General features: G+C 42.1%; 2 protein-coding genes across 2 annotated transcripts in view; one reads left to right on the forward strand and one right to left on the reverse strand.

Annotated features, from left to right (window-relative positions):
* Window positions 1–498: 498 nt before the first annotated feature.
* On the forward strand, window positions 499–16,867 carry gdpd4a (glycerophosphodiester phosphodiesterase domain containing 4a; the record flags this gene model as incomplete). The annotated part of the gene is made up of 16 exons (XM_027280578.1): window positions 499–581; window positions 2,116–2,221; window positions 2,652–2,755; window positions 2,874–2,967; window positions 3,206–3,265; window positions 3,369–3,467; window positions 3,586–3,679; window positions 5,071–5,216; window positions 5,365–5,447; window positions 6,601–6,751; window positions 6,838–7,056; window positions 7,369–7,526; window positions 10,541–10,688; window positions 11,304–11,386; window positions 12,408–12,487; window positions 13,748–16,867. Coding segments are annotated over 16 exons (1,815 nt in total), but the record flags the coding sequence as incomplete, so codon positions are not given.
* A 697-nt stretch (window positions 16,868–17,564) lies between these two features.
* The window catches only part of myo7aa (myosin VIIAa), a 32,733-nt gene continuing 22,463 nt past the window's right edge, over window positions 17,565–27,834 (reverse strand). The window contains exons 25-48 of the mRNA XM_027280577.1: window positions 27,581–27,757; window positions 27,414–27,503; window positions 27,069–27,323; window positions 26,866–26,985; window positions 26,392–26,565; window positions 25,810–26,037; window positions 25,540–25,707; window positions 25,238–25,355; window positions 24,958–25,084; window positions 24,689–24,858; window positions 24,397–24,587; window positions 24,094–24,218; window positions 23,746–23,903; window positions 23,362–23,515; window positions 22,974–23,129; window positions 22,605–22,710; window positions 22,413–22,526; window positions 22,057–22,144; window positions 21,846–21,952; window positions 21,527–21,712; window positions 21,265–21,381; window positions 20,688–20,771; window positions 20,369–20,488; window positions 17,565–19,897 (exon numbers count right to left, since the gene is read on the reverse strand). Of these exons, the coding sequence (XP_027136378.1) occupies window positions 19,805–19,897; window positions 20,369–20,488; window positions 20,688–20,771; window positions 21,265–21,381; window positions 21,527–21,712; window positions 21,846–21,952; window positions 22,057–22,144; window positions 22,413–22,526; window positions 22,605–22,710; window positions 22,974–23,129; window positions 23,362–23,515; window positions 23,746–23,903; window positions 24,094–24,218; window positions 24,397–24,587; window positions 24,689–24,858; window positions 24,958–25,084; window positions 25,238–25,355; window positions 25,540–25,707; window positions 25,810–26,037; window positions 26,392–26,565; window positions 26,866–26,985; window positions 27,069–27,323; window positions 27,414–27,503; window positions 27,581–27,757 (3,426 nt within the window). The 3' untranslated portion in view covers window positions 17,565–19,804. The remainder of the gene's footprint in view (window positions 19,898–20,368; window positions 20,489–20,687; window positions 20,772–21,264; window positions 21,382–21,526; window positions 21,713–21,845; window positions 21,953–22,056; window positions 22,145–22,412; window positions 22,527–22,604; window positions 22,711–22,973; window positions 23,130–23,361; window positions 23,516–23,745; window positions 23,904–24,093; window positions 24,219–24,396; window positions 24,588–24,688; window positions 24,859–24,957; window positions 25,085–25,237; window positions 25,356–25,539; window positions 25,708–25,809; window positions 26,038–26,391; window positions 26,566–26,865; window positions 26,986–27,068; window positions 27,324–27,413; window positions 27,504–27,580; window positions 27,758–27,834) is intronic.

The following is a 27,834-nucleotide window of genomic DNA, read 5'->3' on the forward strand; positions in this document are numbered from 1 at the left end:
ACTGACTTTGTAGCTGGTTAGATAATCGGCTGACTTGGGGTTCATTAAGTTTCCTTATGACTGGTCTAATTATAGAGTTATTGAATTAATTACACACCATGAAGGACAGCTAACCGTGTGTGTGTGTGTCATAAATAACCTGAGCAGACACGTGTTATATCAGATATAGGTCAGTGTGTATTTCTGTGAAAGTAAATCTATCTGCTGGGTTAGTTAAAGCAGGCCACAGGCATAAAACCAGGACTGCAACACACACACACACACACACACACACACACACACACACACAGTGACACACACAGTCCTGCTGAGTCTAATTTTTTTCTTTTACTATAAATACATTTTAAATTGATTCAAACTTTTTCATTTCTCCCTCCTAGGTGAAGGTGTGGTGGCCAGCAGTCCAGCATTTCCCCCTCTCTCCTCTCTCTCTCCTTCTCCTGTTCCTTCATCATCCTCTTCCTCCTCCTCTCTCTCACTCTTTCTCTCTCTCTGTGATGCCGGGCTGTGGGTGAGTGTTTGCCCGTGACCAGACTGAAGCTGGGGAAGCTAAAGGTGGTGCGGCGGCAGCTGCTGCAAAGGTAGAGAAAAACACACATCACCATCACCACTAGTCAGTGATGACACTTCTGATTCAATGCCTTTTAAGATGTATTCTGATTACATTATTGGTCGCTGTGCAAACCGTTGCAGTAACTATGGAGATGGGTAGCAGTCATCAGTCGTATATATATATACTGTATATGCATTTGAAGCCAGCACTCATATCAGTCACTGATAGTTAAAGGTCCACTGTGTAGGATTTAGTGGCATCCTGCAGTGAAGTTGCTGACTGCAACCCCTTCACCTCACCTCACCCTCTCCTTAGCATGTAGGAGAAACTAAGGAGACGGCAAAACGTGTAAAAATACTAAAGTCCTGATCTAGAGCCAGCGTTTAGTTTGTCTGTTCTGGGCTGCTGTGGAAACATGGTGAACCTCATGACCTGTGGTGTCTGTAGATATAAAAGTCTCATTCTAAGGTAACGAAAACACAAAGATTCTTATTTTCAGGTGATTATACTCAAATGAAAACATAGTTAAGAATATCTGTCATAATCTGTAAATAGAGCCGCTAAATCTGACACACTGGACCTTTTTAAAATGGTAATTAATAGTAATGAAATGAGCCTCTGTCACAAAATACTGCTTCTTTCCAGAACCAGTGCTGTCTAGCTTTGCAAATAGTTTGAGCTGTTGACGTTTTGAGATCTTCTGCCAGCATCTTAAAACAATACAGCTAAATGTAATTTTATTTATTTCAAAGCAGAAAATCAACATTGCAAAAACAAAAACCCAGCTAAACAATGTCCTGCTTACTCAGGACGATCCACAAACTTTGCTGTGTACTCTTTGTGGAGAACTGCTTGTTCTGATGTACGACAGCCTACTGTCCGTCTGCACAGAAGGATGAGTCACGGTGTTTCGTTCTGTACAGAGATAGCCTGCATGCATCATCTAAAGAGGCTATTTTCTCATTTTTGTGAGAAATTGGTATGATTACTGTATGCTGGTTAAACACAGTGGCGGAGTTGAGGTTTGGTAGCATTTCATTAAATTTGAATCCACTATCAAATCCAATATCAAACTCTTTCAGATTTATTATTAAAATCAGTTTCACATTCCAACATATCTGATGTAAAAACCTCAAAGTCTCAACTGAGATGTGTTCATTTTATTGGCTGCTGCTTGGTTGATTTAAAACTTTTATTAATGGCATGATGTGAAAGGTTAAAGTGACATGAGCTTGGTTTCAGTAAAGAAGCATCTTCACTTTCTTGGTCTTGTTGAATGACAAAGCACATTTCAGCCTGCACACCCAACCACACAAACTTAGAAGCTGCTAAAAGGTTTGATATGAGATTTGTCGGTAAATGCATCAGGGAACCAGATCTGAAATAGAACAAACATTTCACACCAAAGGTTGCTCAGTTTCACCACAATGTAGGTGGTGACAGGTAATAATATGAATATCTTTCAAAATTTCAAGTCTGTGGTTTCAATATGTTTTAATGTTTCAGTTTATTTAGTTCAGTGTCTGAATGCTCTGCTCCAGTAACTGATATTTACTTACCAGGTATGAGCACCAGCCATTTGTCTCCTGCTTGGCCGGCCTCTACGGTTGCCAATGGAGACGATACCAAAGAGCCCGGGCGCAGCCAGGAGAGTGCTGCTGCAGCAAGGTAAACACACACACACACACACACACACACACACACACACACACACACAGTAAGTTGAGTTTGGTATGGTTGCTGAGCGTGCAGAGACTATTGATTCCCCAGCCAGTTTTCCTCCATCCAGCCTGCTGACTCCAACAGTCAGTTACTGCTTTTCTCTGAAAAAATATCAGCACATATATACACACTGTGTCAGCTCATCAAAATATACTGCTTCCATATGCACTCACTAATATGATTGACTTCCTTTTGCCAGCTTGTGTAGCAGCAGGGAGTTGCTCTTTATAAATCCTCATCATACTGGAAATGTTATTTTCACTTTAAACCATCATACATACATGCTAAGATTCATCTTTTTATGAAAAACAAAAACATTTGATCAACGTTCACATCAGATATTCAGCAGTCATCCAGATAATAATGTGTGTTACAGGTGGAGTGTGGCAGTTTTGGCCTCCTGATCCTCACCTTCTTCCTGAGTTTTTTATTCCTCTACTTCTGGAGTGAAGCTCAGAACGACTACGACGACTTTGACTGGTGGGTCACACACACACACACACACACACACACACACACACACACACACACACACACACACACACAGCATGTAGCAGTCTGTATGTGATAGTTTTTCTTCTTTTTTTTGCCTCTGTAGGTTTAACTTTGGGACTCTGGGGTTCTGGTTTCCCTGGTCTCTGGTCCTGCTGGTTGTTGCTGCTTCTCTCTTCACATACATCGCCCTTCTCTTGGTATGCACACTGATCACGTTCAACATGTCTAGTTTAAGCACTTGTACAATTAAATATCCAGTAAAATCTAATATATAATCAACAACATTTGTAAACAACATAACAAATATCATGTAAGGCATGACAGTTGTGTTAACTATGTTCAGGTGCTGAAGTTGAATAGAAACCATGTTGGTTCTGAACAGCTCTAAACTGATGTGCTAACAATATTTAATACATTTTTTATTACATTGTTCAGGTGCTGGCAGTGTGTCTGCTTTCTGAAGGTCAGAGGCTGTACCTTCACTGGAGCCACAAGGTATTTATTACACACACACAATAAATACATTTGTATTTGTGTGCTCCCTCTTCTTATAAGTTGTCATAGGTTGTGTTTCCTCATCTTCCTGTGTTTTTGTCAGACTGGCATCGTGGTGACTTTGGCGTTCTCCGTCACAGCCACCGCCATTCTTTCTGATCTCTGGAGCAAAGAATGGAAGACTCTCCTTCTCTCCCTGCAGGTTAGTCAGTCCTGACTGTTGCTATTTTTATTATGTTTGCTGTCATGTGTGCTTTATGTTTGAGTGAAATGACATTTTGGCCGATCCATTGACTTTCTCTTCCTCTTTCTATCTTCAGGTGACAGCACCTTTCCTCCATGTGGCTGCAGTCGCACTTATGGCGATTCTCTCTTGGCCAATAGCGTTGCACTTCTTCCGCATGAACAAAAAAGGTGAGCGAGCTGATGAGTATTCATGTTTGTGAACAGTGGTAGCTCTCTTTAAGAATGTCTACTCGCAGTAGTTGTGGATCTATCTTGATCTATCTTGATGTTTGGGAATGTTACAGAGAACGAGAGACAAGAATAGACTTCTAGTGACAAACACAACAACCTCTCATTGACGTAACCGCAGTGACTGGAGGGATGAAAGGGCGGAAGCACCTCGTTGAAATGACATATTGGCTGGTTCCTGGCAGACAGTCAAGGGTTCGGCTCTAAATGCCTTACTACTTAGTAGTAGTATCCACTCGCCAGGAATAAAAGCATTCTAAAATCAAGCATACCCCTCAGAAATGAGACACACAAGCCTGGCATGGATTACACAGCTGTCGACCTCCCTGCCACCCTTCTTTCTGTCTCCATTTCCTCTTAACAGAAAATCAATGTTTATTTTTCTACTCAATATTACTCTCTTATCTTTGTCTCTCTGATGCTTCCTCCTTCTTTCATTCACTCTTTTTTTTTGTCTCTCCATCACTCTGACGTCCTGACGTCCTGTCTGCTTCTTGTTACTTTTCTCTGGGTCACTCCGGCTGTCTTGCATTATGTCTGACGGCTTTTTCCTCTCCACTGAATGTCTTTGACCTCTGTGTCTCTCTGCGGCTTTCTTCTTTCTTTGGTCTCCATGGGTACTGTCCCCGGTTGCCATGGTGATTCAGCGGGTAGAGTGATGCTGAGTCATGTTGGGGGGTCTCTCCTGGCAGGAGATAAAGGGGAGAGAGACTTGCCAAAGCACAGGATGTTCTATTGTATTGAGATGAACAGCCCCACCGAGCCTGCATGTTACATGTGAACGGGACGAGTTCATTTTTTTTGATGCCATGGCATCACTGCTGGGTGTGGTTTCAGGTGAAGGGCAGAAACATAGCTTCTGCTTGGAGTTAAGATATTTTAAAATCTGGTTATCTGAATAAACCAAAAACATTTCATCATGTTTCCAGTCGTATGTTTGAACAAATCTCTAATAATTTAGCTCAACATACTCCTATATAATATCCAGTTTGGTCAGTTTCCCAGCAGGATTTGCCTCCTAACCAGACGATCTTCATTCTGCTTGTTGCCATGGCTGCTGTTCAGCACCAGACCACCATGCTGATCCTATCAGGAAAGATTTACTGTATATAATCCTGATTAAGTTCCAATTCCTACACCAGCGCACTCCTATAACCCTTAACTGAGCCATATTTAGAGGTTCAAAGGTTTATGGTTTTTGGATTTGTTTGTGTGTGCATGGCACAGTATACTGCAAGTGTATTTGTCCACAACAAATATTCTTCTTGTATTTAAAGATTAAATAACAGTATCTGTTTTAAATTCAATGCACGTGTCTCTGTGATCTTCAGTGCGTCAGGTGGCTGTCCTGGGTCTCTACCTGTCCGTGCTGTTCTTTCTCTACCTGGTCCCTCTGGGAATGTACTCACCCTGCATTAAAGAGGCAGGAACGCTGGGACCTGCTCCAACACTCATCGGACATAGAGGAGCTCCGATGGTAAGACCCGTGACAGCTGGATCTGTCTTAATTCTGTTTTAGTTTGTTGGTTATGATCATATTTTAATCATCATCAGAGATCTGTTGAGATCTGGCGATGTGGATATAGTGTGTATTTTTGTGACTTTGTGTATGTGTGTGTGTGTAGCTGGCTCCAGAGAATACTGTGATGTCATTCGAGAAGGCCGTGGAAGCAGGAGGAGAAGGACTGGAGACTGACGTCACCATCAGGTATATAGGACTCTCACCTATATGTGTCTGTATGTATTCTTGTCTGAAAAATAGTGAATAAATATATAATGTGCATCTTCTACACTTTATCTGTGCATCTGTCATGCATCTTTTCTGGTCTTGTATATGTAACTGCTTTTGTTTCCATATCATTTCTTGTTTTTTGTGGGACGTGAGAAGAAAAATAAGAAACAAACACTAAATATATCTGATAACTTAAAGGTGTTTTGCTGAGCAGATATTTTATTTGCATCTTGTTTTGGTGAGAAACATGAAAACTCCACAGGACGCCTTTTAAATAAAAGTAAGAACCATCTGAAGTATAGAAATGGTATCATCTACTTCATTAAAAGGTTTATTGTGATTCATTTCATGGCCACTTGCAACAAAAAGCCTTTATATGATTACTTTGTTGTAAAGACCATGAAATATATTGTGTGTCCCTGTTAAGCAACACGTTAAAAACATGGTTCACACGTGGAGTCAAACTCAGATTACTGTTTAATTCTGCCACCCAGGAATGAACGTTGATTAACAGCTGCCTGATTAATTGATCCAATTATTAAAATGTACCATCACAATTGTTACAAGGGAGACCAATTATGTTTCACCAAAAGGGAAATTATTAAATCATTAACAATAACACGACAGATCACATGTCCTCAGTGGAGCAGGCGGTCAACAGTGGACTGATGCTGATTGTACAGATCAGATCATTAGCCCACGGCTGGAGAACGGTTAGATTAATCCCATGGTGGTGCTGACCCGAGTGAGTCTAGTAGTTCCTGTGTGTGTGTGTGGTCTGCATGAATGATTGTGGACTAGGCAGTTCTGTGTAATTAAACTGTCAGGGGCTTTTTGAGGCAGTGTGTGTGTGTGTGTGTGTGTGTGTGTGTGTGTGTTTATGGGCATGTGCATAACTGATCACTCATGTGATTAATTAAGATGATGGGCTCACTGAGATTGCTTACTTAATTTGATTGCTGGTGTTTTGAGCAGAGCTTTGGAGAATAAATTCTTATCGGTGACTTCAGTCGTTCTCTCTTCCCCTCCACTCATTTCCTCTCCTCACCTTTCATTCATCTTCACTTCACCACTTTGCCTTGCTTACATCATGATTCCTCACTCTTAATATTACCATCTCGCTCTGCAGTTATGATGGCGTTCCCTTCCTGATGCATGACTCCACCCTGAGGAGAACCACTAACGTTGCAGAGCTTTTCCCAAATCGGACACACCTGGATGCCTCCATGTTCACCTGGGCCGAGCTACAGCTGCTGAATGCTGGCAACTGGTTCTTATCGGTGAGACTAACACATACACACACACACACACACAGATGATTTTTAGTGAAGTGTCAGAATGACTAAACACACACACTCTCTTACAGAGGGATCCGTTTGGTACTGTGTCGACCCTGTCTGAGGCCGACTGCTTCCAGGCCCAGAACCAGTCTATTCCCTCACTGGCCCAGTTCCTGGAGTTAGCAGCCCGTAGCGGCAGACTGGTGCTGTTTGACCTGCGCAGGCCACCGTATGGACATCCCTACAGTCAGACATACATCAACACCACTCTGCAGGTGGTGCAGGCCCACATCAACTCCTCACAGGTAACTGTACAGGGCAGAGTATAAAATATTTTTAATTCCAGGTCCAGATGGAAGTTGACACAGTAATTTATTATACAATATACTGTATTTGTGGGTTGGTTTGTTGTATAATTTGGATGATACCCAGTGAAAATCTCTAAAAACATTGTATCAGTTATTCACAATAATGTCCACTAAGATCGTCTCCAGTGTCTCGAGACATCTCTGAATTTTTAATATCTTCAAATAGTTTTTCCCTGTTATGATTGTTCCAAGTGGTGACGATGTTTTGTACCTGTGTGTGTGTGTGTGTGTGTGTGTGTGTGTGTGTAGGTGCTGTGGCTGCCATCTGAGGACAGGGAGCTGGTCCAGGCTGTGGACCCAAAGCTGCAACAGACATCTGGAGAAAAGGCTTCTATTCAGGAACTGACAGACAGCCACATTACCAGACTGAACCTGCACTACAGCACCATGTCACAACAGCAGATCAGGTACACACACACACGCACACAACAACAATGTATATAAACCAAATCTAATGAATTGCTGCATTAATGTAACGACGATGCACCATTTGCAGTGAATACGTTTAACTGTAAAGATCATTATTGACAGATTTGAACATTTCAGAACGTCACACAGAAGTCACAATATGTTTGTCTTGCTGTAAGAAGACACTGATCACCACAGTGTACAGGAAACAAAGTCCTCCTGCAATGAACACCACTCAGAAACGCTTCCACTAATAGAAAGAGAAAGAAGAAATAAGGAGACGATACAGATGTGCTCCTAATCATGCACCAGAGAAAAGTATGAAATGCTAAAGCTGAATTTGCAGCATGTTTGTATTTCAAAAGGTATTTTCTGTTTACACTGAGATATTTGCATTCATCTGCATTTCCAAAAGATGCCTGGTACATTTGACTAAATGCATAAAATAAATGGTCCCTAAATATAAACATACAGTGCATTCAAGCACTCACGTCCGTCTTCCATAAATCACCTGACAGAAACATGACATTTGAATCTGTCTCTTCTGTTTGTGTGTGTGCATGTGTCAAGTTATGTAACTCAAGCTACAGATGGCCACCGTGTCCTCTGTGACTTCATCCTGTTGCTTGTCGAACAGCCTCAGGGAAGTGACAAGAGGAAAGGGAAGGAGAAAGGAGAGGGAGAAGGGTAAAGAGTAGGTGGGTGAGAAGTTCATGGCGGGAGAGAGAGAGAGAAAGGAAAGGAAAACCTTGGTAGAGGAGAGAATGGGTTGGAGTGATATGAGAGGAGAAAGAGGTGAGGAGGTACAGACAGGTTGGAGATGGGAATTTAAATGAGAGGAGGTGCTTCAGAAGAGAAGAGGCTACGAGAGGCTTATAAGTAGTACAAGAGAAATGTGTGGGAGGTACCTGTACACAAACAGAAGCTGTGGGAGAACAATCTGGAAATAAAAGGACTTGAAAGATGCTCGAGTGACTCAAACACTGACGGTTTTTAACACTGAAATAGTTTCCCCCCCCTGGTGTTGTTGAATCATCTTCACTGTAATCTGAAACATGGAAATATCAGCTTTGATGGCACTGTATTTGTCATCAGCCTGGTTGGATGAATCATGTAACAGTTGTCTCAAAGACATCAGTTTTCTGATTAAGAGAAAGAGTGTGGTAAAACCTTACAATGATAAGAATGAAATCTAAAGCACCATCTACTACTTTTAAAAATCTATTTATTTAGGACTAAACAGCCTGTTGTTGTTCAATAACTGTTGGTTTTATCAGTGTGAACAGACATGTTAATGATAATTAGACAGTTAACTAGAAAATGCTCTCAGACATCTGCTGTGGAAAAATCAGTGGCCTGATTATTTAAATCTGTTATTCTAAAACTGCAGTCTTGATTGGCAAGAAATCCTGGGGGTAGAAAAAAACCCAAACGATTGTCATTTTAATTTAAAGTGCGGCAATAATTGGCCTTCTTCTGTCATTCTGTTTGGATCTGATTTTATTCTGCTCAGGCAGTTTGTGAACATCTGAGAAGATGGAGGTGCAGCTCACTGTGGCTGCTCATTCTTGATTCATTACTCCCTGCAATAATGACTGCTGTCTTGTTTGGTAAACAACAGAAGTCAATGTCACTGACAAACATATAACTTTTCATGTAACTACTTCATAATAAAAGTCAGCTGGTGTTTTGTTAGTTAAATGCTTTGAATGTGAAGCTGCAGCAGAAGGAACAGTTTGGTTTGCATTAGCAAAATATTTCAAAAATAAAATAAAATTACTAGTATATATTTTCTACTGGCCTAATAAAGAAAGAAATATATTTTTGAGTCTGCTTTAAATGCATGGAGACACTATATATTTAATGTTTCATTGGTTTACTTTACCATGCATCCTACCAGGACTGTTCCTGTGACCACAGTGACTGAATGTGCATGAGTCTAATTTATTGATGCATGTCTTACATGTTCATATTTATGCTCAGCTGTTGACAGCATTAGCAGTCAGTAAAAAAGGATTGATGGAGATTAAAAACAACAAAATGCAGTAGCTACAGTAAAATGTGTGCGTTGATTTCACTGGCTCTGGTTTGTGTTTCTCACTCCTTTCCCCTGAAAAATGTTGTTATCAGAAATAAGACTAGATGGAACTGGTCGTGTTTCAACAACTTTATAATTTAACTGTTTTGAACTGACCCTCAGTGTGATGATTAGAATAATTTCTCTCTGTTCTCTCATCCTCCGTCTGTTTTTCTGTCTCAGTCTGTTTACTAGATGATCATTAGACTTTCAAAGGACACTTTCATCCTGACTCACATTCAGTGTGTGTGTGTGTGTGTGTGTGTGTGTACCATTGTGATAAATTACACCACACTCGCTCCCTCCCTTTCATCTTTCATGTCTTCTTTCCTCCTCTTCTCTTGTCTTCCCACCACCTTCTACTCCTCTCTTCATTTTGTATTAATCCTTAATCTTGGCTCTCCTTTCTCTGAAGTCAGTTCAAATCAAATAAGCTTTGTTGGCAAGAATGTTGCTACATCATTGCCGATGCTACATCACATCCTTTAGCAGATTTATAAACAGGAGAAGGTGGAGCAGAGGTGAATGAAGGATGAGGGTGAGGCGAATACATACAAGATGGGAAGGTTACCCTAGTTTTTGTGGTGATTTCTGGACATATGATTCTAGCTTTCTAGGTCAGTAAATTTTCTGCTCTCATTGAGCTAATGCTCCGTCTCTGGCTTGCAGATCACAGTGAGAATAAAGCCAGCGAGGTCTGAGTGTGTACATCACTGTGTTCTTCATCTTTTTTATCAGCTATGGTGGTCAGACATGGGAGAAAAAGAGTTAAGGTGTTGTTTTTGACGGTGTATAATTTAGTTGGGTGGGATGTTACATGTTTTTGTAATTGTACAGGGTGAGGACTCGCTGGCTCTCAGGACCAGGTGATTAAGGAGACTCCTCCTGGATCTTTAAAACAAAGTAGTAACAAAATGATCTTCTCTCTCTCTACAGTAAGTACCAGTCAGAGAACATCAGTACTAACCTGTATGTGATCAGCCAGCCGTGGCTCTACACTCTGGCCTGGTGTGCTGGAGCTCAGTCCGTAACCACCAACTCCATCCACATCCTGTCCAACATCAACAAGCCGCTTTTCCTCATGGTGAGCAGAATTCATTCGGATGTTATGATTCCCGCTGTCCTGAATAAAGTTCACATCATATTTCTTAAACGTTTGTAATGTTCAACATGATCAAAGGAGGTTGAAACTTTTAAACCTAAACTTTATAAAAGGTGTACTGTAGCACCACTTTTGCTGGATAACCCTGAGAGTCATGAAAATAAAATATAAAAATATTTACCATGCACTTGTCAGACTGAGAATGCTCTTCAGATCATAATAAGCCTGAGATCATCATCATGTGCTACAAGCTCTATTTTACCGGTGTCCAAATTGTGGAGTGTAAACCATCGTCTTTGGACTGTGAGCAGGATTTACTCGTATCCACTGTGATCACAATAGGACATTGTGCGTCGGTCTGAAAATCTCTTCAGCAGGTACTGTGGGTGTTTGATGATCGAGCCTGTGACTTTTGGTTACATAAACATCTCCCATCGCTTACATGTCTGTGTAAATTCAAATGAGTTTGATTGCAGTCCAAGCCTGATACTTTATGGTCACCAAAGGATGTAATGAGATCCACGTCCACACTCCGAACACATCTGAAGAGCTTCTGTTTCAGCAAATGTAATCAACCCTCTCTGTCTCTGTCTCCAGACTCCAGAGGAATATAGTTTGATGTGGATTCTGACTGATGCTGTGTCTGCCTTCCTCATCATTGCAGTATTCATATTCCATTGGTGGGTACACACACACACACACACACACACACACACACACACACACGGCTCTCCTAATTATCCTCCCCTGCTAATTGTAACATCTGGTGTTGGGGTGGTGAAGCTGTGCAGGGTTGAGTCATCTTCGCTGCTGATGAGGTTTTCTTATTAATATGTAATCGGAGATGTCACTGTGGCCATTTGATGTGAAGAGAGGAAAGTATTGAAAGATGAGAAAGTGTGTGAGTGAAAGATGATTAGAGAAAGACAAGACAGTACAGAAATGCTACCTGAGAGAAGCTGGTTTATTTTTCCACGTGGTCTTCATTTATGTTGTATTGGCCATGAATTATATCAGTTATAATATTTGTCTTGCAAGCTGAATTGCAGAGACACTGTGGCAGCTCAGCTTAGTGACAGGTCCGATCTGTAGAGGTGAGGAAAAGCTCATTTTCTCTTTTCGTGTGTGCAAACTGGTGCCACACTACACGTGCCTTCCTCAAGAGACTGTTTGAAAATGTACATGTATCTTTATCTTTATAATGTCTCGCCTCTATGACAGGCAGTTTTTACTCTACCATAAAGTGTGACCGTTCAGAACTAAACCCACTCTTGCACATGGTGGGATGACTCGTACAGTCTGGTTCTGTCTAAGCATAATCTGACCCTCAGACTGAGGATATGAGTGAGAGTGAGACTGTGTCAGCGAGGTTCATCCCCTCCTGTCAGCCAGATGAGGCCTTTCCCCACAAAGGGCAGAATATATTTTTCAGGATGTTTTATCTTTTACTTTAGTTGTTGTTCAGCATCGTCTCTTTCATCATCAAACCCGTCTCTTTCCCTTTTATACCTGGGCTTTAGTCAACCTTCACCTGGACCCCCTCTCACACTAACACACACACCTTCGTGATGCTCAGTGTACACATCAAAGCAGTTATAGTGGGACTATAGGGGAACACAGAAACACACCTGGTTCTGATCTCTCTCTTTGCTGTGTGTGTGTGTGTGTGTGTGTGTGTGTGTGTGTGTGTGTGTGTGACAGGTGGAGAGAGCGAGGCCTACCCTTCTGGTCCGGCAGCCGTCAGACTCACGAAAATGGACCGTACAGCAAGTTCAGGACAGGTATGAAAACATTTAGTTTCTGTATGATTGTGGAGAGTTTTACATGTTAGTTTCATTTCAGTTGTGTCTAATGTCTCGTCTCCATCGTGGCAGTTATTAGCTGTAGGTCTTTTGATTCTGTTCTCTTTTTTTAATAAACCAAAGGTCGCTCTTAAAACTGAATATTCAAACTTATCTGTGCATTTGAAACATTTTATCAAAATCAACACTGGGGAGATTTGCATGTTACAGCAGCTCACAACACACAAGGTGGATAAGAAAATACTAAATAAAGATAAAACGAAAATGAAAATGATCCTATATACACTAGAAATAGAACAAAATTAAATGATATAATATAAGGACATTTTGTTGTAGGAGTCTACACTACTACATTTTAGGAAATACTCTCCTGTTATCTTCCTGGTATATCTCATCATATATAAACGTAGCTTGGCTCAAGCTGTGGCCTGATCATCATATATAAACGTAGCTTGGCTCAAGCTGTGGCCTGATCAGCAGAGACACCATTTTATGATTATTTTATGATTAACGTCTCCTGCTGTATGTGTGTGTGTGTGTGTGTGTGTGTGTGTGTGTGTGTGTCAGACTCTTCAGAGGCCATCTGTGTTCGCTGGAGCCCCCTCCACCACTCTGATCCCCCTGCCGGAGCCTTTGTCTCCCTCCCCTTGGTCTTCAACCCATGACCCCCTGCATGTCAGCCCTGCATGTCAGCCCTTCAGGAACCTTGTATGAACCTGAACCCTGTTTGAACTGTACAAGCTTCTGTGTTTCTTGTAGAAAACAAACACTAACCCTCTATGAAGCCTGTAGAGAGAGATTTGTTAAATGACTGTGGGGATTAAGCTTCACGAGGCAAACAGCAGCATAACAATAGTCAAAGTGGTACAGACACACAGATCTTAAACAGGGTTGCTCAACATGTCAGTTAAGATTATATATGCATATATTCTCTGATTAGACAAAATAAAGCTATCATGGGTGTAGCTGTACGAGGCTCCATGACTCATAACAACCATAAATGACCTCCATTAGAGAACTACAGTATGCATGGCTGTCTCACACCTAGTTATTTTCATGCTCACGTTATCTGTGCTTGTCTACCTGTCTGTATTTACACCTTCCTCCCACTCGTGTATGTTTCTCATGCACCCTTGCCCCAAGCCCTCTCTTCCAGTATGGCCTCTGTTGTACCCACAATGCTCCTCGACACGTAAAGGTAGAAACTCTAAGCTGTTTGATCTTTGCCCCCTTTTGCAGAGCTGAGTGATGTGTGGTCAATCTCCAGCGTCAACGTCCGACCTGACCTACGGAGCACGCCCAGTTCACCCAGTACCCCTCACCTGCCCACCATCACGGAGGAGTGACGGGGGAGAGACAGAGAGCAGAGAGAGAGAGAGAGAAAGTACTTTGGTTTCAAATCAAGTAGTTCTCAACAATCAAATGTGACCATTCTTACTGCCACATGCAGTAAACAAACAATACAGTGACAGTTTGCAGAAATCATGTGAAATAGAAAATTGTGTATCCGTGTAGGACGCCATCACATCACAGGCTGATTGAAAATATGTTTTTAGGATGGCAAATAATATTTCAAAACAACAGAAGAAAAGTGAGCAGATTTCTGTAACCACAGACAGACAGCAGAAACATGTTGAGGTAACATACGAGACCGCAGACTCTCTTGTCTTTCTCCACTTCCTGTCTCATCCTCTCAGTCTGCGGGCCGACTGCCTGCAGGAGCCAAACTGCTGACCCAGACCTCATCCACTGATGTGCCATCAGGACCGGAGCAGAGAGACTCTGGACACGAGCCCAGGAGCATCAGTGTTCATTTCCATACTGTAATCTCATACATGCCATTAAAATGCCTGGGCACTGAGGACAGTTAGACACTAGCCCAGAGCTAGCTGACATGCTTGAGAACATCGCTCATCATTCAACACCACCAGCTGAGCTCCACAACGCAAGACATTAAAGAAACTAAACAAGAAAACAAAGAATATTTACTGCTGTAATCATACAGCCTGCTTCACTCTTTCCGTCTCGTGTTTCTAGTTGATAAAAACCAAATGTCTGTCAAAGGAAGAACAGCAGAGTGAACCGTGAAACTTCAGAGCAGGAGATGATGGACGATGATGAATCTGGACTTCTGCAGGAGCTATACTTTTTCATTTTCAGCTGTACAGATATCAGGTGCATTAGACCAAACCTTAAACCATGTCTTAAGATTTTAATCTCTGTGTGTGTCTGTGAGTTGTTGGACTGACAGAATGAATGTAAACCTGAGGTTTGAGGGTAGATGTTAGTTACTATTTTTGTTTTGTACTAAAGTGAATGTATTATCAAGTGAGGCCATGTTTCTCAAAAGCATATGAGGAACGCTCTGGCTGGGAGTTTTGGCTCGTCAGTTTGGCTGCACATTTGTGCCAAATGTAGAATCAGCTGCTCTAAATAAAGACGAAGATGCTTTTGAGAAACCAGACCATGTGCTCTTTTTATGAGGCAGTTAATATGCTTTCTTCTCAAATGTACACACAGAGTATTTTCTGGAAGAATGACCATATAGTCCATCTGTGCAATGTTGTCCCAACTTCAACTGATTTTGGATCTGGGATCCAGAGTGTCTTGTCTCAGTTTTCAGGTGTGATGTTAGGGGCCTTGTTCTTCTGAGGGTTTTTTTGCCCCTTTGCTTGATGTTGGAGACGAAGCAGGATGTTCTGCAGTAAGTGCCATTTAAAAAACAAACCAACAAAAAAACTATGGCTTTGTTTTCATCCTTTAGAATCCTTTTATCCATCCTGCACAGTAAATGTACTGGAATTATTGCATCGGAAAAAAAACATTATATTATATTTTCTGGCAAATCTCCCTGGATGTGGGTTTCTATTGCCAGAAATTGATGTAACATGGTTCACATTGGGCTCTGTTAAATTTAACCTGCAGACACAATTTTACCCAACTTGCCTTTCATTGAGCATTTAATCTCCCATTCTGGCTCATTCTTGGATAATGTTGAACATATTAAGTTAAGAGCTTGTTTGGATTTTGGCTGTTGGTCTTTGTGTGTCCTGTACCACCGTTCAGTCGGCTGTCGTCCATCGGACTGAGGTGGTGCTGAAGCGCGTTTGAAGGCAGATGAATGTTAGGCGGCAACACAAGACCTCGTGGTTGCTGATTGAGATTGTGGTCACTGCATTTCACAGTTGAGTCATCACAGTGCAGAGTCACATGACTGTCTTAAGACTGCAAGTGCAACAAAGCAACTTAATGTACTGTATTGTATTGTAATATGAATAAGTGGTTAGCACTTAGTTTAAGTGTATTTGTGTTCCTGTTGAGAATATAGTAGCTGATCTGTTGGGTAGGCTAAGCTACAGTTATTGATCACTGCACAGCCATATTTATTCTATTGAATATGTTTATCACTATAAGACCGTTCATTTTAGGTGAGTGAGTCCGTTAACAGAAGTACATTGAATTTCCTTTGGAAGTGCATTACATTTCAAAGCTTGCATGTGCTGGATTTATCCACCTTTTGTTTTATGGATGCTTTCTCAAAGATACCGCCACCCCACACAAAATCTACCTTATTAATGTCAAACTGTCTGTAAAGAGACTTCCAGTGGTGGAAACAATATTCAAACATCCATGGAAACTTTGGGGTTTCCTAAAACACAGTCAGGTTAAATAGCAGCAGTCTCAAGGTCAAGAACAAACAATCTGCTGCGAAACTTTCAGCAGAGCCGCACACCAGGTGATTCTTTTCTCTCTTTGACCTCTGGACTGCTGCCCTGTTTTCCTGACTTCAGTTTTGGGAAATACAGACTGTTTTTTAAGACAGGCTTAACTTTTGCACAGACCTTTGTTGGTACCTTCAACCCAACTAAGCAAGAAACCTCTTTTTGCGAACTCATCAGATATCCTGAAAACAGAGGTTTAACCTCAGGCTCTGTTTTTGCTTTTAAATCTTTATATTTAGGACAAACATCCAGTTAAGTTATGGCCCTTGCATGCTGCTCTGCACGCAGAAATCTCCAAAGATGTTTGGAGATACTCAGAGGAAATGGATGTTACGAACATCAAACATGCGTTTTGTTTGGCCCACAGACTTCTCAGTGTTCAAACTCAGCCACCTTCACTGAGATTTTCTTGGCTTTATTATTATTATGATCTCATTCTCATTTTCTAATCCAGTCCATCAGTACAACATACCTGCTTTGCTGTCTTGATGCAAGAATAGATATAATTATTTATTTTTACATGCCCATGTAATGGAATTATTAAATGAGCTCTCCTTTGTCAAAGCTGTCGGTCCTGACTGGAAGCTGTGGTACTGTTGGCTGTTGTCAAGCTCGTCTTTTTTTTGTCTAAATGTGACAAAAAAGAAGTGAGGAGCTGCCTGCTGAAATGTGAGACATAAAATATTGGATCTCTTAAAATCAGATCTTCTGAATTCGAAAATCACATTGAAATCAAAAGTCTTTGAATAATGCACTGCAGTACTTGGTACTGAGGAAAAATAACCTAAGATATAATCAAAGTGTTATATTGGTATTATAGTCCAGATGCCATTCTTTCAAATGGTTATTTTTTTGTAGTATTTTACAGTGTGCTGTACTGAACAGCTATTTTATTTCATTTTATTTCATTTTATAAAGCGTTCCAAATTTTTGCTTTTTCTTTTTTTTTTTACTGTAACTTTTCTCTTGTTGTAAATGCTTCTGTCATCTAGTATTAAAACATTAGAAATAAGGTTTGGTTGTTGGTAGCTCTGTCTGTGGAGGTTCTCCATCACATTTAAAGTTTCGTACGCCTGAAGTGAACAGACCCTTATCAACTCTTGAAAGTGAAGTTGGATCCACTGAGCTTCTGTCTTGTTACATACGCCTAGAACATGCAGAACCAGAACTAGTGCTAACTAACATTATTTCAGACTGCAAAGATCACATCATGACCGAGCTTTGAGTCACATCCATCAGAAAATGTTAGGCGACTGTAAAACCCTCCTGATACCCAATATATTACTAAAATTACCAGTAGACTAACGAACAAACAGGTTGCATTCACTTACCACTCAAGTCAAAACAAATTTATTTGATGTTTTATACAAAAGTGAGAACACACAGTACACAGAGCATGAACTCACTACAGGAAGTCAAGATGATGAGTTATAGACAAAGCCACGTGAACAACTTAAAGGTATCAAATGGAATGGTTGGCACTGTTAAAATACCAATGCATTTGTTCACCATGCTTTCAAGACAAAACCAGTGCAGGTTAATGGAGGAAGGGTTTGTTACAAAGACATTTAATGAGACAGAAGTTAAGACGGGAGAAAACTGGTCGTCTGTTTTTAAATGGACCTTTTTATTGGAGGTGAGGCCACTGGGTGAGTGTATGATTTTATTCTTTTTACACAAAGTATTCTGGGAAAAAACGACATGCCCAGGTGAGCTTCTTCCTTTTTCTGAAACTTTTAATTAAATCTTAGAACATGGCCTGTATGTATAAAAGTCTTAAGAATGATCTTGAACTGTGATTATTCAGTGCTCAGACTCTGAAGTGATGAGAATGTTAAATAAGGACTACAATCATGCGTCAGTGAAATAACCATTTCAAGGCGTCAGATAATCATCACAGCTCCGTGCACATTTCTAAAACTAACGTTTTATTCAGAGCAGCTTCTCGCATAATGGTCCAAGATCCAAATCAGGATCCAGGAATGTTTCTTTAAGGATTTCTTTATATCTCTAATCACCGGTACATTTTTGATTTCATTTAAATTTCTTATCTCAAATGTTTTTGTTTTTTTCATGCAGATCAAAATATAGATGAAAAATGTCATTTATATTACATCTCAGCCTGGGTGTAGAGGTATGTGCTCATTTAATGCCTCTATTCATTTTAATGCACTAGAATTCCAATCTTACTTGTGAAGTCATTTTATTTGTAATGATTTGCAATTTTTAGTAACTGTAGTAAAAAAAACGTCAATTTCCCTTTTAACACAAAGACGGAAAAAAGAGTCGTAGATTCAGTCTGAATCTGAAAACTTATGTGTGTATGAGACAGTAACATCTGTAACAAAAGTTAAAAAACTACAGGACTGTTGAGTGACAGCAGTTTGACTTTAAGTAGTGTTGATGTGCAAACCTGTTCCTCTGATGAAGACTGTGAGATGCAGGTGTAGTAGTTTTGTCAAACTACAGGAATGTCACAAAATTCCCGTAAGAACAACAGCTGCACTCCACATAAATGCTGAGTAATATAGAAATACAGACACAATTAAGGCGAAAAATGTAAAACTAAAACACAAACAATAATCTACAATATTAAACAAAAACAGAGGTGTAAACATAAACTGTGAATTAAAAAAACAGAAACAGCAGACCTCTGTCTGTTTGTAGTGTGTCACACAACAATAATAGAGTTTTAAATAAATTAGATCAGGTCCTTTAACAACACTTCACTGTTCGCTGTTTGGTTCCAAGGCCAGAGAAACAGATACGTGTTTTTCTAAAGCCAAACAAGAAAGAACAACTCAACAACATTTGACTTTGTCAGTATTTCAAGATGCAGTAATAAAGAACCTTTACAGCTTCACTAAAGCTGCTGTGATGCTCTAATGCTCAATACAAACACAATAATGTTGGATAGATAAAAACTTTGATACTTTCAGGTCCTACAAAAACATCCAGCCTGAGCCTGGTGATGGAGAGAAGGTCAAACATGTTTTCTTTCTGTAAAGACTTAAACTGTGCTTGCACCTGAATATTAGTCTGGTAATGTGTGATCATTTCTGTTTTACATGCAGTGTTCATCAAATTAAAAGACTTTCTAAGACCCTTTGTAAAGAATAAATAACTTTTTTTTTTTTTACAATCATTCATCATCAGTCAAAGATTGATGCAAAACCAGGAGGGACAATAAGGCCAACAATGAGTTATTTATATTTACACTATTCTTAGGAACACTAACCGAACATTGTTTTTCTGTACGAGCAGTACCATACCAGGAAGACCGACCTGTTGGACGGAGAGTTTGGACGTGTCAGAGGTAGTCATCTTCACTGGACGGCTCATCCTCATCCTCATACAAGTTGTAGCTGTAATGACATGAGCTGCTGGGGCCTTCGCCGGGGTCGTCACTGCTGGCAACTGAACTCTCCCCGGTGAGCTTCGACCCCTCCGAGGTAGCAGAAGGACTGCGACTCATCCACCACAGCTGGTTGGCAAAGGTCCGTCCCCAGCTGCAGGGCTGGCCGATGGGGCGCAAGTGTCGGATGAGCTCAGTGGCCTCCTGCCAGTAAGAAGTTTACTTGCTGATGCCCCGCCCGGAGCGCTGCTTGTTCATGGTGGTCAGCATCTGGCTGATGTAAGAGGTCAGCAGGTCGTCCATCTTGTAGCCCTGCACACACACACACACACACAGGTAAATCATTTTTGTTTTTTTAAGCTTTTGATTCTTTATTGTAGTTGCATGTCATGTAATCTGATTATTTTAACATTTAGTTTAAAAAACAGTAAAAAGTTCTCATCAGCTCTTCAAATGTCTCTAAGATCAGCTGTCCTGTGACGATGTTTGATATTTAGTTGATACATTTTCTTTCATGTATATTTCAACAGCACATCAGTCACACAGCCATGTCACACCACTGTGATGTTTTTCATGATGGATGATAAAACTACACACTTCAGCAGAGTAGTGAATATGACTTTTGCACGGATGAAATTAATGATGTGGAAATTTACATCATACTAAATTTATCATGTGTCATACAAGACAAGTATGCATCCGATTATCACATTAGAGTCAGTCATTATTTAATTATTTAATTATTTTGAAAATTTAGTGAGTGTGTGAGTTGCTGCCGCCCACCAGTGAGGTCTCACACAGCAGTTTGCTTCCTCTGACCAGGTTGCCGATCGTGATGTGGAAGTACGTGTTCCCACTGCTCCAGTTGGAGATCTTGGTGAAGGGGTAGGTGGTCAGGACGTCCTGCCCGAATACACAGAGAGGGGTAAGTGTCAATCACGCTCAGGGCCTGCAATGCCTTCTTAAACAGTTAATGCAAGTAGCATTAATGGGACATGGCAGCACAGGGTAACATGCTCTTTGCACCAATGTGTTTGTCATCATCCAGCAGCAAAGTCCAAACGCAGCTTTCAAATAAATCCTTCAACATACGAACACAAACCTTTGTCTTCGGGTCGATGAGACTGACTCCGTTCTTGTTGATGGCGATCAGCAGGATCTCTGGGAAGTTGGGCTCTGTGGTTTGCTGAAAACAAAAGACAGATGAATGTGTGTACAGCAGTAATGCTTTTCTGCAAATATTTCTGTTTGAGATACAGACACAGGAGCAAAGACTTCTTGTTTGACTAATCATATTTTTCCTGCACCTCTCTCTAAACGTGAAACATCCAGTCTGCTCAATCTACACCGACTCTGACCTCTGTAACTGGAGGGTTCAGAAAGAGGAGCATTGTTTTTTTTTGACTGATTTCTCTTGAATACTGCCAACAGAAAAGCTCACAACAACGCAGAATAAATACAGTTGGTAAGTTCAACAGCTCCCTGTGAACATGAGCATAAAAAGTGAGGCGTCTCTCGGTGCATCACAGGTTCATTGTTCTATTTGTTACACAAGACAGATGTCGTGAAAACTGTGTGAGAGAAAAAGAAGCAAGTGAGGGAAACGAGAAGACAACTAAGACCCGAGAAGCACCCAGAGAGAGCTTCAGACAGGAAGTGACAAGCTCAGGTGTGTTTACCTTGACCTCAAAGAAGGCGGAGCCAAAGGTCTGCCATTTGTAGATTATCTTCAGAAAGAACAGTTTGGCCTCTTCCCTTGATTTACCAGCATGCTTGTTAAAGTACGCCACCACAGACTGTAATCAGACAAAAAAGACGATTTAAACTGACACATGTATTTCATTTTTAATCGCCAGATTGAATATCTAGCATGTCATTATGTTGTCATCTTATACTTCTACTATCTTATACAGTTTTGTCGTTGGGGTTTTGCAGGTTTACCCTTTTCCAGTCATCTGGTGACATCTGACGAATGAGATCCTGTGGGACCAGCTCCCGAAGCATCTTGGGAATTGTAGGAAAGTGGGATTTGTCATCTTCAAATTTGACACGGTAGATGAGTGCTGCAAGTTGGAAAACTTCTTCTCGTGAACACTTGTGGTAGCCACGCAAGTATTTAGGCAGCTCCTAATTAAAAGGACGTTACAAGGGGGAAGAAGTGTTAGATCAATTACATCCACGACAGTTCAGGTGTTGTATAAATAAAATGTCTTGTCTGGTTAAAAGTGTTTTCTCTGGTTTCATAGTATAAATCTCTGACCTGGTAGTAGTGAAAGATGGAGTCAGCGAAGGAGTCCTTCCCTGGAACTGTATTGGTCCACAACTTTTTCATGAAAAACACCTGATAGGTCAGAGAGGGAAGGATTCCTGTGAGGTGGGAGGAAGGGTGAAATATTAATGTTAGTCCAAAGTTCAAACCACAACTCGATCTGACAGTTTTTGTGTCCAGAGGATTAAAAGCAGGTACGAACCGTCTTTAGCTGGTCGAGATTTCTTGATCCAGTCTGTCAAATGTCTGACAAAGTCAAAGAAGAAATCTCCCTCTGGCACACTGATCACCTGCAGAACACACAGTTTTATCATCGTTACAATCCTACAGAAACTGCAGTAAACAACTTATCATAACCTCCAAAACAAAATCTTTAGGTAGAAAAAGATGAAGCACGAAAAACCATGTGAATCTTTAAAACAGATTTCCACTTGTGAGTGAATTGAAAAGACGATTCTGGTTTGACGAACACCTTCTACAGAACAGTACAATCCCTCCGAGCATCTCCTCCTCCTGACCTGAACCAGGCCGTGCTACAAACAGTTCATGACCTCTGACCTTGTCTGAGATCTTGACGAAGAGGCTGAAGCCTTCAGGAGATTTGAGCAGCAGTCTGGTTGAGATGTTCTGACAGAATTCCTTTGCTTTTGTGCTGGACTCCACCTCAAATGCCTGCAGGTTTGAGACACAATCACTCTCAGTTAACTCTTTTTTTTTTTACATTCATATGCCGGTGTGTGTGTCTCATACCTCGTCTGTGTCGTCGGGGAAGTAGACTTTGTGGAAGATCTGGGTAGTTTTATGCTGGATGGCCTCCACTTCAACCAAATGAGGAGGATACTTCCTGGATCCGTTACTGTCACCATGACAACAATGACAAAAGGCATTGACCAGGTTCTTTCACAATCTAATGGTTAAATATTTCATCTGTATTTATTCATACGATTCATAAAGTGAGGTACAATGTGTCTCCACCAATCAACTGACCGAAAGGTTACTTAAGAAAATACTCTGAAACTAAACTCTCCCTTCAGCAGATAAATATGAAAACAGTCATACTCTGCACAGAAAAGCTTCAAAGTCAAGTAACAATCAGAAAACTTTTTTTTTTTTTTTTACCGTAGAGCTTTGTGCACCCTCTGCATGCAGTCTCCAGAGAGCGGGTGGTGTCTCTTGGACTGGAGGAAGCGCTGGATGTGCGGCAACAGTACGTTACTGGGAGGATACAGACCGGTACACAACCACAGCAGCTCCCAGCCTTTCTCCTCACTGTACCTGCAGCGGCACATAACTCATGTTCAGCTATATGAATATCTGTTCTGTCTGCTGCACTACCACAGCCACAGTGAAGACTTAATGAGCAACATGTAATAATGTTTGGGTTTGGGTATATTGTACCTGAGTAGGAAGGAAAAGAGATGTTACTCTAAATGAAACGTGTGATATTATGATATTGTCATTCATACTGCAGTGCAGTGATCAGTGATTCTGGTGCAGGTTTACACACTTGACGTGGTTGTCGGTGAGCTGTTTGATGATCTGACAGTAGATCTCGTCCTTCAGAGGTTCGGCCTTCAGCGCTCCTTCAAAGATCAGGTCTGTCAACTCGTTGACTGAGCGCGTCCTCTTGGACGGGTAGTCGCCCATGTACTTCATCATAGGTGGGACAAACGTCAAGGAATACAACAACCTGATCAGATTAAATACAAATAAAGGATGTACATGGATGTGAGAGAGTGTGTTTCATTCAATCATCTAACCACATTTAGAGTCCAGAACACAAAGATGTGTTCAAAAACATTCTGAGTGAATTTCGGGTTGACAATGTTCCCTCAACGGAGACTGAGACAGTCAGTGTCAAACTGCATCACATCAGCTGTGTCAAGGATATCTATGAAGGACATGCAGGCGTCCTGAGACAGGTCTTCGTGGTTGACGACCTTCTTCAGCAGCGGCAGCTTGAGAGGCTCTCTGGTGCAGCTCCACATCTTGTCCTTCCCACGATTCTTCGTGACCATCACCCTGCTCAGGGTGTGTTTGGGAGGAGGCCTGGAAGGAACCGAGTACACGGGTGACACGCTGACATGACTGCATTTGAATTTGTCACCAAAAATAAGGTAAAAAGATAAACACTAAGGTTCTGATTCCTGAGCTGTTCAATAACTGAAATGACACCGAAGGAATAAACCCAATCTCAAACATCAGGGACATGATTCTCTTCATTAGCGTGTGTGTGTACCTGAAGTAGTCGTATGAGAACTCCTCCAGTGTGTATGGTTTCATCCTACCATCAGTCTCTGGCATGACGAGCTGCGAAACACGAACCGACTCCTGACGCTGGTCCGGTGTCATGGTTACCAGTGCCTGATTGGTTAGATTACATTATATCACATTCATGACAACATGTTAATAACATGATCTCACTGTAAACATGATAAATTATTATTACATTAAAAACGCGGCACAGCCGCCTCTCCATCAGGAAGTCATTATCTTAAAACGGGTCACCAGAATTTTTGTTAAGGAGCTTTTCAGCTCTTACCACTACTTCCTGCTGAGGTCGGGTCATGGTGGGCAGGACATAGACGCAGTCAGCTGGGAAATCTCCTCTCTGATTGGTTCGTTCGTTGACGCCGTGTGCCCAACCAGAGTTGAGAACCTGCTCGCCCGTGTCCTGGTCCAACAGGATCAGGTCTCCCTTTAGGAAGCTCAGGAACGTTGAGTCCTCACCAGCTGTGGAAGGAGGAGTTGTACTTAAAACTTCTTCTGTCTTCTGTTCTGTATCTTTATATCTCTCTAACTTATAATGTACTACACACACTTTTCAGACTTACTTGGATTGGGGTTGTCCTGAAGTGCCACCACAAACTTCGACCTTTTCCTCAGGCCTTCCAGGAAGGTCACCACCAGGTCCCGGATGTCCTCTGCGTTGTTGGAGGTGAAGGTGTACTCCTCTCCTTTGATGGTCGCCAAAGTGAAACTCTGACTCTGCAACTTTCCTCCCCTGAAAGAACAAATCCAGAAGAGTCCAGAAAAATAACAGACGGACATGTAGAAGGATGCAGGAGGTGGATGAAGGAGGGATGAAATATTTAAACCTCACCTGCTGCTGGAAACTGCAGAGATCTCTGGGAAGGAGAGTTCTAAGAGGACCTGCTCCTGCTCGTCCACAAAATAAACCCCAGTCCAGTTGACGGCGACGATCAGGTCGTTTTTAGGCAGACTGGGACCTGAGAGGAACAGAAGAAAGGTTTTACACCTGATGATTATAGATCCAGTCCATCGTCAGAGCGTCGTCATGGTGACCATTAATGACTAAATATGTCTTCTTGAATTCTGATCCTCTGATCACATGTTCATGTGTGAAGGTTTCAGACGCTCACCTGAGAACTTGAAGGCTTCGTAGAAACGAGAGAAGAGCAGAGGCCACTTGTGTCGAGCGAAGTCCACCACCTCCTCCTTCACCTTCTGAGAGTCAAACCTCTTCTGTGTGTAGATTCCCTGCAGACCAAGAGAAACATGTTTTATTATATCCATGTGTGAAGAACTACAGCCAGCCGTGCTGCTAACCACTCTGTCTTCACCAGAGCATGGACCAGCCAACCATGCCTAGACTGGCTAAAAACTGCAGGTTCCCAAACTTCACTGGGAGGACAATGAGAGACTTTGTCCCAGTGACGAGTACCTTTTTGTGGGCAGCCATAATGAAATGAGCCCATTTCTCCACAGACTTGGCAGTGCTGATCTCTCTGTCGGGGATGTAGGAGGGGATGAGGCTCAGCAGGCGCTCCAGCAGGATCTCTGAACCGTAGTCGATGTAATACTGCTGAGAGGCCAGTTCTGACAGGTCGTCCTGGAGACACAGAGGGACACATGCTGATACGTTTGTCTGGACTTGTGCTCTAAGCGAACTGCCTGCTGGCTTCAGCTTCATACTTAGTGTGCAGAATCTCACCCTGTCACAGCGGTATTCTCCAAACTTGACGCCCCTGACGGTTTGCTGGTAGATGAGGTTAGTAGCAACCTGGTCGTCAGAGGGGCAGTGCCACGGCGTGAAGATCTCCTTCCTGAAAAACAGCCTCCAGGGGGCGTTCCTCTCCTGGGCTCCCTGCTCCTTGGCGTACTGCTCACACTGGGACACGGCGTCCATCACATGATCGTTCCCGCTGCCCAAAGATGAGACCTGCAGGAGGAGAACATGCATTCACATCTCCAACTACAAGTGCTACTGTTACTGTCAAAATATTTCAAATGTTTAAACTGCCAGTTTCTAAATATTCAAGTTTCAGGCACTCTGGACATTTTGCCTTGTCCTCACTGCTTCAGACTGTTTGACTGTTGGATCAAGTCTTTATTTTAAGATTAAGGTTTAAGCTCACCTCCAGGTTTAAGACGCATAATAATACTGAACAATAACTTGTATCTGATATGTATGGACTTTGAGTTGAAGGGCTGGTCAGTGCCAGTGATGGTCCTCACGTGTGTGTGTGTGTGTGTGTGTGTGTGTGTGTGTGTGTGTGTGTGTGTGCGTGCCCACCTTGTCAAACAGTGCGATGTAGAGCGAGAACCCGAACCGATCCCGCAGGTTGATTTTGTCGGACAAGGCGCTGCAGAGCTCCTTGGCCGTGGTGGCGGAGTCCGTCAGCAGCGTTTTAGTCGTGCCATCCATGAACGTCACCGGCAGCATGATGGGCTTCTTCGACTTGGTGGCCTGGAAACAGATTTCTGAACTTTAGTTGTGTTGGTGTTTAAATCATCCCAGTCTCACTCTAAACTTCATCAGTGACAGATTCTGCCCACATCATGTCCTCATCTTTTATTACATTTGACCCCTGCCACAGTTCATTTTAAATCACGTGGTTTATCTGTTTAGTCTCATTATTAAAAACCAGGAGGCTGTCAGTGTACGACATTTAAAGTTTATCATCGCTGCCTGTATGCAACATTAAAGGTCTAACACTGAACACTGGAGCATGCAGGGTGACAGCAGGGTGTGTGTGTGTGTTTGGACCTGTAGCTCCAGCCATGATGGAGGTTGTGTTCTCGTCCCGTTGACAAATGTTCGTCTCAGTCTCTCTTCACAGTACGGAGCGTAACCCGGCGGCCCGCTGTTGATGAAGTTCCTCAGGTACTGAAGATAAACAAAACATGTGATTTTCAGAATAAGACTTCTTCGTTTTGTGTATTTCAATTTTAAAGTCTGGATGTTCGGACCTTGACAAACTTCTCTGAAGGGGCGAAGCAGCCGACACACAGAGAGATGAGGATCCAGCCCCGAGCGTGAGAACTCTTAGACGGGTTCTGACTCAGCTGCTTACAGATCTGACAGTAGATCTCGTCCCTCAGACCTGGTCTCAGGATCCCGTTGCCGATGATGAAGTGAAGTTTCTCCAGGTTGGATGTCGGCCGGTCCTCCAGCATGCTGTTGCCGTGGAGACTGTATTCCCCATCGTTGAGGCGCTTGGTGACCTGAAAAGCGTCACACTCTTATCACCCTGCAACACGCCGACTGAAGATGAAACTGATCCGGACAGTATGCAGATCTTACGACTCTCTCACCTCCTCTGTGATCTTGGATTTCTTCTTCAGGGTGAGGGACACCAGTTTGTGTCGGACACTGTTCTTCTTGTGGCTGTCGGACTGAGGCGTCTGGAGGCAGGACGAGACAGGAAACAGCTCACAGACTGTTCAACATCACCTTGAATTTCAAAGTGAAATCTCCTTACCTCTCCCTCCCCCTGCAGGGCCTGCAGCTCTCTCTTGTAGGTCTTCTTTCCCAGCGTCTCGTAGATTTTGGTCATGACGGGGATCTTCTCACTTCCATCGCTGATGGCCGTGTGGTACTTGGGCTCTGGCAGATCTCCCATGAACCTCAGCACTGTGATCCACACCGCCAGAGACGCCTGTGCCGGCACAGATATCAGAAATTCATGCTTTGCTTGATGCATTTCTAACTATTGTTACTATTTCTAACTAAAAT

This window comes from Larimichthys crocea, chromosome VII, assembly GCF_000972845.2.
Source record: "Larimichthys crocea isolate SSNF chromosome VII, L_crocea_2.0, whole genome shotgun sequence".
In the NCBI taxonomy this organism is placed as follows: Eukaryota; Metazoa; Chordata; class Actinopteri; family Sciaenidae; genus Larimichthys; species Larimichthys crocea.